Genomic DNA, 10,000 nt, shown 5'->3' with positions numbered 1-10,000 from the left:
TGTTTGAAAAAGAAATATAATGTGTTCTTTTTTATTTATACAGAAAATACTTGTATGGAAATTTCAGAAGTTAGTGAGTTAATGTAAATGTTTATGAAAGCGAGGAATATAAAAGGTACATCAGTTTAAAAAAGGAAAAAAGTATAGACAGTTTTTATCTTTTTCTAGAGAAAATGCATCGTATCTATTCATTACTTCGCAGATGCCGAGAAATATCCTGGCTCGCAGTTTATTAGAGTGAAAAACTGAAATGAAATGCTAATTGTTGATTGCAGCGAAAATAATTAAAGATATTTATTCAGTAGTAAGAAAGGGAAATCATGTACTTTGTTTCAGAGAAAATTATCAAAGATTCGTTCACTGATTAAGAAGTGTCCTGAAAATTGTTTCGTTTTCATTATCAATGGCTTGTGAATGTTTGTTTGAAATTTTATGCGGGTGAAAAAAAATAGTAATAATAGTAAAAGTGTGTGGACGTTTGTCGCTTGATTGCACACTGCACAGACAGCCAAAATGACACGTTCAAGACTATCTCTCTTGATTAAAGCCTGCCATTGCTATACACACACACACACACACACACACACACACACACACACACACACACACACACACACACACACACACACACACACACACACACACACACAACACACACACACACACACACACACACACACACACACACACACACACACACACACACACACACACACACACACACACACACACACACACACACACACACACACACACACACACACACACACACACACACACACACACACACACACACACACACACACACACACACACACACACACTTTCATCTTTTCATCATTCTTTATAATACCACTACAGGACAAAACGCCTTCTCCAGTCTTTCGTTCTCTTACCATTTGCTCGTCTGTTCCAAGACATCCGAGAAAAATGCTTATCCCAATTTCCTATGCAGTTATATTCTATTTCACCGTCTTAAAGTGTTGTCCTTTGTCCTGTTATTTCAATTGTAGTCTAATCGCACGTCATCGCTCAGTAAGTAATGTTATATCGTCGTTTTCATTTTCAGTCATTTTTGAGGTACATAAATTGTGCTTACTTTGGTAATGGTAACTCCCATCAGCAAAGTATCTGTACGTAAACTCGGATATAAAAGCCACTCTTCCTCATAATTTCATATTCAAGTTACCAGTGTGTGTGTGTGTGTGTGTGTGTGTGTGTGTGTGTGTGTGTGTGTGTGTGTGTGTGTGTGTGTGTGTGTGTGTGTGTGTGTGTGTGTGTGTGTGTGTGTGTGTGTGTGTGTGTGTGTGTGTGCCCTTTTAACTCGATCAGAAAATTAGTCTCCATGACGCTCTCCACCCTCTGTCAACATTGATGCGGCCTGTGGCGAGGATAAGTGGATTGCATATTCATGAACTTCTATATTGGCGGAAATGGCAGGAGAGGGAGAGGCTTGGTTGCAGTGGATGGACTGTAAATACCATCTCCTCCTCAAAGGGTACGCAAGTAATTAGATTCAGACGTGATTGTGTCTCTCTCCCCTTCCTGCTTCACGGATGGGTCAGAAAAAGTGACCTGATTGGTGTTTTATGTGATGAACAGAGGTGTCTGTCTGAGGGTGTCCGTGTGTTGAGGAAGGTCGTGCGTGTCCCGGTGGCTCCTGTCTCTTCCCTTAATTGTTTGACTGTCGTAGCTTTTCTTTTAATAGGAGAGTCAGTGCGATTTAGGGTTATGATTTAGAAAGACACCGCTTCCTTCAGGTTAGATAATCGAGTTTGTAGACGTGAGGAATAGCTCATTGGTTTTAGTCTTTTTTCTGCTGGATGAAATCGTTTAAGACTTCTCAGTGACTTAAAGTAAGTTTGCAGAACATTTTTTTTGTGATACATCCGATAGGAAACAAACTTGCGATAGCATTATGCTATATCTCTCTCTCTCTCTCTCTCTCTCTCTCTCTCTCTCTCTCTCTCTCTCTCTCTCTCTCTCTCTCTCATTAGCCATGCAAGATAAAGACACACCTCACTTCACTTACGTAAATGGATCGCGAACTGCAATATAACACTTTTTCCTACATACCACCACCACCACCACCACCTCACCATGGCCACAGCAATAACAACAACAATGGAAGCTTAAGCGCGTCCCTGCGGCTGATACTGGAGCTGGCGGGGTGAAGGACCATCTCAAGGGGGAAACTGGGAAATAAATGGCAGGGCAGGTCGTTGTCTTGATCTAAAGGCATCAATCTGTAGGGCGCTTACCTTGATGCGTGTACCTGAAGATGTTATGGAAGATGCCTGTCGCTCCTGGCTTGAATAATTATCGTTAATGTTCTTATGTGGTTGGGTGATTGAGTAAAGATCCTCGTGTGTGTGTGTGTGTGTGTGTAATTCACCTCGGTCGTCTGCTGGTCACCCAGCCAGTCTTCCCCATTACGGAGCGAGCTCAGAGCTCATAGACCGATCTTCAGGTAGGACTGAGACCACAATACACACTCCACACACCGAGAAAGCGAGGCCACAACCCCTCGAGTTACATCCCGTACCTATTTACTGCTAGGTGAACAGGGGCCACACATTAAGAGGCTTGCCCATTTGCCTCGCCGCCCGGGACTCGAACCCGGCCCTCTCGATTGTAAGTCGAGCGTGCTAACCACTACACTACGCGGTGTGTGTGTGTGTGTGTGTGTGTGTGTGTGTGTGTGTAGACGTGTCATGTCCGATATGTCTTTCTTTCTGTCATCCATTTTTTCCTATATATACGTCTCAGTCCGTAACAAAGAAAAACGAGAAAGAAAACATTAACAACGCTTACTCCCGAGAAAAAAGAAAAACACACGTACATGCCCAGAAATTCTAAGCAAAAACTAATGAACAAAAGAACCAAAATGAAAACAGAAGCCGATTCATTCCAGGCATGAGGAAGAGTGCCAGCTAAGTCCAACTTCCTGAGAGTGTTTGGCCATACGCTGCATAGGAGGAGTCGGAATTTGCATATAGACACAATGGTGATTCCTTGTGTGGGATATTCGCGTGTGATGATGAAGCTCCAGTCCTCTTAAGCCGCGTGTTATGAATACAAAATGGTTTCTGATCATCTTCAGGTCTTTTAGAATACTCCCGTGAAGAGCATCCTAAATATCGAAAGAACAGCTATTTTCAAAGTACTTTTTCTATACTAAGTTGATTTTAGAAATCAATAAGTAAGTTTCTTTTTGTGTGTGTGGCGTTGACACTTTTTAGTCTTCAGTTGCAAATTTAATATTCTAGTACACACACACACACACACACACACACACACACACACACACACACACACACACACACACACACACACACACACACACACACACACACACACACATGAGCTTCAACTCAATATACACGAGCATTAACGATAATGAGAGAGAGAGAGAGAGAGAGAGAGAGAGAGAGAGAGAGAGACGAGACGAGACGAGACGAGACGAGACAAGACTAAAAGAGACGGGTGTTTCTTGCCAGTTTTTAAGACTATTGCTGTGCCATGTTGATGTGGTAAGCACGAGCAACTCCAGCTTAAAAGGAAGCCATCTTACAATAGACCGTATTTGGCAAACTTTGAACTCTGAGCTCTGAACAATTTGCGGTAAATGTACCAACCGAACCACAAAGCTACATTTGCTGAGCTTATCTAGATAGAAGGATGATTTATGTGGCATCAAAGCATTACTGAGAAACCGGAGACAATACGAACCAATCTGTGTACTCAGAGGTGTATTGTCTGCAAAAGTCAACACATGTTACCATTACCATAAGTAGTGTTAATGATGGTGGTGGTGGTGGTGGTGGTGGTGGTGGTAGGTGTAGTGGTAGCGATTGTGTTATTTTTAGAAATGATATACTGATAGATATGATAAATGGATGAATGGGTTAATGATATGTACCACCACTGCTCTAGCTTTCATTTCATTAAATGGATGAATAAGTTAATGATAGATAGAGAGATAGATATGTACCACCACTACTCTAGCCTTCATTTCATTAACTTTGCTAAGAAGTACCGTGCTGCTATGCTCGCGGGCAGAGAGAGAGAGAGAGAGAGAGAGAGAGAGAGATTAGCTGGTGGTTCTGTCAGCAAAGGCGGCAACGGACCTGGCACGTGTCACCGGTACAGACGGCAACAAGAGTGTCTTATGAGGGATTTAGCGACCCTTCACCGTGGCTTGTGGCAGTGCGACACTCGAGACAGTGCGAGGCAAGTTCGGGAGACACTGAGATGCATCTTACCAAATATTCAGCACTAATGTCCATCCCTCGTCACTACAACACCAGAACCACGCAAATCTTTACACCAACGATGCCTCCCGGGAGTTCATGGTGGTGTTTGCAAAGGATTAGGCTCTTCCCCTCCTGCAAATCACCCACGGAAAGTTTGTAGTTCTTATTCTTAAACCTTCATTCATCAGATTTCGCCAAATTTTAACATGCTACAGTATACGTTATTGGAATTTTTTGCTAGGATTCACAAGGACACTTACACTATCAACAGGAGAGACACGTAAGGGAACTTCACTACTCATCTCTGCGGAGTTTGAAAAAGATCTAAAATAGTGCTGATGAAAGAACAAAGAGGCCATATCATATACGCTTCACTTTTTATGTGATGGTCATATTCAAGTTAAGGAGCTGACGGGGCTGAGCTGAAAGGATCGATGAAGGAAGGCATCACACACGCCCTGCCTGCCTCTCGTCCCAAGTCGGCCGCCCGTCACTTACCCAACTCACCCAAGACCTTAACAGCTTTCTGGTTTTTCCATGAATATTTAACCCTCAACATCTGATGTTGGAAAGAAATTAATATTTTTTTTCTTTGCACTCCTTCTCTTTTCTTTTCATCCGTAGGCTGTATATTAAGTGTGAATATTAGCTTGAGTGCTGTAATGCTTTGTGCTGTTTACGATGCTATCCGATGCGAAGATTGCTCATAAGGTTTCCGTTTTCGTTCAGGTTATGAAGCAGTGAAGTGCATTCATGATTCTTCATTTCATTTTTTTTTTTCGTCTCTTTCTTTCTTCCTCAATTTTCAGGCATCTTCGTTGGAATCTGTTTACAGCAATAGAACCTGGAAATTTACGAGTTATTGTTAATTGGCATGCTGCACCTCGCGCTCAATAATGACTAGCAAACGCTTTCTTCCTCACAGTTTTATCTCTGAGAAGACTTACAGTGGATCAGACAAGATTTAATTTCAATGGTGCTTTTATCTGAATAAAAAGAAGAAAAGCTCTCGCTCTGTGGATTCGCTTGGAAACATAACACAACGTGTATAAACTCATGTGCTAGTCTGATGAATGCTATGAGTTTTGTATTATTAATTAAAAGCTGTTGGGATGTGTGTGTGTGTGTGTGTGTGTGTGTGTGTGTTATAAATCTATTTATTATATTGACTAGCGCCATGTTCTTATGTGAATTGCATTGAAAAAGTATCTTCGTTATCTTTACTTGCATAAATCTGCATTACTGTAAAAGTCTTTATTATGTTATGATGCACCGTCCTACTTTCGGTGATCTCTCTCTCTCTCTCTCTCTCTCTCTCTCTCTCTCTCTCTCTCTCTCTCTCTCTCTCTCTCTCTCTCTCTCTCTCTCTCTCTCTCTCTCTCTCTCTCTCTCTCTCTCTCTCTCTCTCTCTCTCTCTCTCTCTCTCTGACACACACAAACACACACACACGCCCGGAAGCTCAGTGGTTAGAGCGCTGGCTTCACAAGCCAGAGGACCGGGGTTCGATTCCCCGGCCGGGTGGAGATATTTGGGTGTGTCTCCTTTCACGTGTAGCCCCTGTTCACCTAGCAGTGAGTAGGTACGGGATGTAAATCGAGGAGTTGAGACCTTGTTGTCCCGGTGTGTGGTGTGTGCCTGGTCTCAGGCCTATCCGAAGATCGGAAATGATGAGCTCTGAGCTCGTTCCGTAGGGTAACGTCTGGCTGTCTCGTCACACACACACACACACACACACACACACACACACACACACACACACACCGCGTAGTGTAGTGGTTAGCACGCACGACTTACTATAGAGAGGGTCCGGGTTCGAGTCCCGGAAAGCGGCGAGGCAAATGGGCAAGCCTCTTAATGTGTGGCCCTGTTCACCTAGCAGTAAATAGGTACAGAATGTAACTCGAGGTGTTGTGGCCTCGCTTTCCCGGTGTGTGAAGTGTGTGTATGGTCTCAGTCCTACCCGAAGATCGGTCTATGAGCTCTGAGCTCGCTCCGTAATGGGAAGACTGGCTGGGTGACCAGCAAGCAACCGTGGTGAATTACACACACACACGGTGCCGGAGGTGAGGTGAGCAAGGAGGCAAGGCACGTGAGCTTTCAGGTGCTGCCATTAAACCCTTGTGATGACCTGTTTGTGAGAGGAACACCAATACACACGCCAGGTAACACTCTCTCTCTCTCTCTCTCTCTCTCTCTCTCTCTCTCTCTCTCTCTCTCTCTCTCTCTCTCTCTCTCTCTCTCTCTCTCTCTCTCTCTCTCTCTCTCTCTCTCTCTCTCTCTCTCTCTCTCTCTCTCTCTCTCTCTCTCTCTCAAAAATGTGAAGCCCTCCGCTGAAAATTCTTCCTCGATCCAGAAGAGTTTTTGGCAAGTGTGATAATTTGTTACGCTGAGTGGCATGTGTGTGTGTGTGTGTGTGTGTGTGTGTGTGTGTGTGTGTGTGTGTGTGCGTGCGTGCGTGCGTCCATGTGTAGAAAGATGCTGGGTAGTGGCGGGTGACGGAAAATTAATGTTCCGCAGAATCTTGGGACGTAAACATAATTCGGAAATCCAGCAGAGGGAAACGTGTAGTATTGGCGCTTTTTTGCTCTTATGGTTTAATGAAGGATGCCGATAAAGCGGCGAGCTATACGAGGTAAGGTAGTGGTGGTCGTGATGGTGGTGGTGGTGGTGGTGGTGGTGGTGATGTCAGTAACGTGGAGGGAAAAACTGGTGCATGTGAATAAAACCGCAATCTTTTTGTTTTTAAATTATCACCTTTAGAGAGAGAGAGAGAGAGAGAGAGAGAGAGAGAGAGAGAGAGAGAGAGAGAGAGAGAGAGAGAGAGAGAATAAAAAGAACATCGAAAACAGAGGAGGAAGAGGAAAAGGACGAGTGTGTGTGTGTGTGTGTGTGTGTGTGTGTGTGTGTGTGTGTGTGTGTGTGTGTGTGTGTGTGTGTGTGTGTGCGTGCGTGCGTGTGTGCTTGTGTGCTTGTGTGTGTGCGTGTGTATGTGTGTATGTGTATGTGTGTATGGTTTTGGGTGTGGGTGTGGATATAAGCTCCTGCGTGTGTTTGTCTTGTCTGTTTGTGTTGCACATTACGAATAGGGACACCAGTAAAACCCCCACCCACAAATCCCTCCCACTACCCTCCTCCCACTGTCCCAACACACACACACACACACACACGAGGTATGCACGCAGCCTGGGGTCAGTGGCACCAGGAAACTGAGGAGAGTTTACGCACCATTCTGATAAATGGCTCTGTGGAGGTGGAATGGCGCAGCTAGTTGGTCCACCATAATGGGGATGCTTGGCACAGCGAAGGGAATGAGACGAGGGGAAGGCGAAATAGGGTGAAGGAAAGAGGTGAGTAGGAGGATAAGAGGAATATGTAGGAGGGAGAAGAGAAGTGGGATAAACAGAAATGAAGACAAAAAATAATTAAAATGATGGAGAAAATAACAGGAACAATGAATAAGAAGTGAAAAGGATAGGAAGAAGGAAAGAGATGAGGAGGAGGATTAGAGGAGTATGTAGGAGGGGTGAAGAGAAGTGGGATAAACGGATATGAAGACAAAAAAAATAAAAAGATAAGAAAATAACAGGAATTATTGATAAGGAGTAAAAGGAATAGGGAGAAGGAAAGAGATGAGGAAGAGGAGGAGGAGGAGGAGGAGGAGTAGAGGAATTTGTAGAAGAGGGAAGGGAAGAGAAATAAGCTTAAACGGTTAAAGGATAGTGAAAAGGATGAAGGTAGCACGGAGGATGAATGGAAAGAAGAAGAAATAAGGAAAACGAAAGGAAAGAATGAGAGGATAAAAAAAAATGAATTGGAAGAGGAAGAGAGGAATGTATATGAAGAGAATGAAAGGAATAGAGAGAATGGAGGTGAACGGTGAATAAATGAACGAAGTAGATGTAGAGAAGGAGGAGAAACGAGAAAGAAATATGAAAAAAAAAAACGAACTAAAAGGAAAAGTGAAAACGGCAACAAAAGAACAAAAAAAGACGAAAACGACAGAAAAAAAAACAAAATAGGAAGAAAAGGAAGACCGAAAAGAACAAAAGTATAGAAAACAATGCCACAAGAAACAAACACGTGAGAGAAAGATAAAAGAGAGAAGGACGAGGACAATATTGCCGAGAATGACAGTTAAAGGATGGAGCAATGCAAGTTTTAGGACAACACAAAGGAGAATGGGTGGGGAGGGGAGGGAAGGGACACGTGGAGGCTGTAAACGTGCGGATCGAGGCTTCAAGGTCCATTGTGGAAACGTATCCATCGAACCCACACGCATCAAAGGCACTTAGGGACACTTGTTTTCCCTAAATTCATACTCGGCGCAGAAAGTTTTAATAAGGTATGTCTCTCTCTCTCTCTCTCTCTCTCTCTCTCTCTCTCTCTCTCTCTCTCTCTCTCTCTCTCTCTCTCTCTCTCTCTCTCTCTCTCTCTCTCTCTCTCTCTCTCTCTCTCTCTCTCTCTCTCTCTCTCTCTCTCTTTAGTCTGTCCGTACATGTCCTTGCAGTATTGCTTCACCTTTCAAACTGGATTCCATTGCGCCTTTGAATCTCTTTGTTCGTGACTGATTGAGAGGCAAGACAAGATACGGCTCACACATTCATACTCCTAAGAAAAATACATTTGGCAGGTCTCTTTAAGGTCTCTCTTAGTGGTGCTTTACTTTATGCTAAATGTACAAAGATGGTATTCAAGGAAAGTAAAACGACCGCAGTAGTAAGATTCTGTCGTTAAACTTACATTTTCCCTTATTTTCCCTTCATAAAGTGCGTGTGTGTGTGTGTGTGTGTGTGTGTGGGTGTGTGGGTGGGTGTGTGGGTGTGTGTGTGGGTGTGGTAATTAACTAGGTACGTAAAAGTGAAGAAAAATCATACCTTCTTTCTTTCCTTTCTTCTTTCTTTCTTTCTTTCTTTCTTTCTTTCTTTCTTCCTCCTTCCTTCACGCACTAAACATAATTAGAGCAAAAAAATCATGAAAAAGAAAAGAAAAGGAAAGAAAACATCAAACGATCATAATTCTTCTTAATATTTGCTGCAGCCTCTGACTCCCACCACCTGTGTCCCTTGCAGTTGGTTCCTGGTGTCGCTTGCCGTGGCCGACCTCCTATTACTGCTGTTGTGCGTGCCTCTGGAGACCGTGCAGTACTTCCTATGGGCGCCTCACCTCACTCTCCCTATCTGCAAGCTTTCCTCTTACTTCGAGCTCCTGTCTGCAGTCGCCTCTGTGCTGAACCTTACGGCCGTCAGTCTGGAGAGGTGAGTAGAGGGAGGATGAGGTATGGTAGTGTGTCTAGGTAGTATATGGAGGTGTGTAGTGAACGGAGAAGATCTGGGAAGGGTTGGAACATGAGAAATGGAGGAAGGTGGTCTGCTACTATGTCTAAGGTGGGTTTGAATGTCGCTTGTGGAGGTTAATGAGTTGGAGATGTTCTGTTTTCTTTTTCTGTTTGTTATTTTCTTCTTGCTGGTATACCCGTGTTTGAATGCTGGGTATGTATGCTGATGTCTGGATTTTTCAAAGGTTTGTGGATATTCTTGTTTTTTTTTTTGTTTTCTTCGCTTTTTCTTAATTTCCGATATTTTCGTTTATTGTTTTATATGAAGTCTTTTGTGGCAGTGCTCCATTTCCTTTGAGTGTATCTCCTGGAGAGTTTACATTCGTACTCTCTCTCTCTCTCTCTCTCTCTCTCTCTCTCTCTCTCTCTCTCTCTCTCTCTCTCTCTCTCTCTCTCTCTCTCTCTCTC

The 10,000-nt window shown here is 43.6% G+C and overlaps 1 protein-coding gene across 3 annotated transcripts in view; it reads left to right on the top strand.

Moving 5' to 3' along the window:
• The window catches only part of LOC123500032 (galanin receptor type 2-like), a 120,792-nt gene that overhangs the window by 39,318 nt on the left and 71,474 nt on the right, over nucleotides 1-10,000 (top strand). For all 3 annotated transcript variants that reach the window (XM_045248646.1, XM_045248647.1, XM_045248645.1), the window contains exon 3: nucleotides 9,327-9,512. In XM_045248646.1, the coding sequence (XP_045104581.1) occupies nucleotides 9,327-9,512 (186 nt within the window). The remainder of the gene's footprint in view (nucleotides 1-9,326; nucleotides 9,513-10,000) is intronic.

The sequence above is a fragment of the Portunus trituberculatus genome, chromosome 50 (assembly GCF_017591435.1).
Source record: "Portunus trituberculatus isolate SZX2019 chromosome 50, ASM1759143v1, whole genome shotgun sequence".
In the NCBI taxonomy this organism is placed as follows: Eukaryota; Metazoa; Arthropoda; class Malacostraca; order Decapoda; family Portunidae; genus Portunus; species Portunus trituberculatus.
Note: the sequence above shows the minus strand (reverse complement) of the source record. Positions and strands in the feature narration are given on the sequence as shown.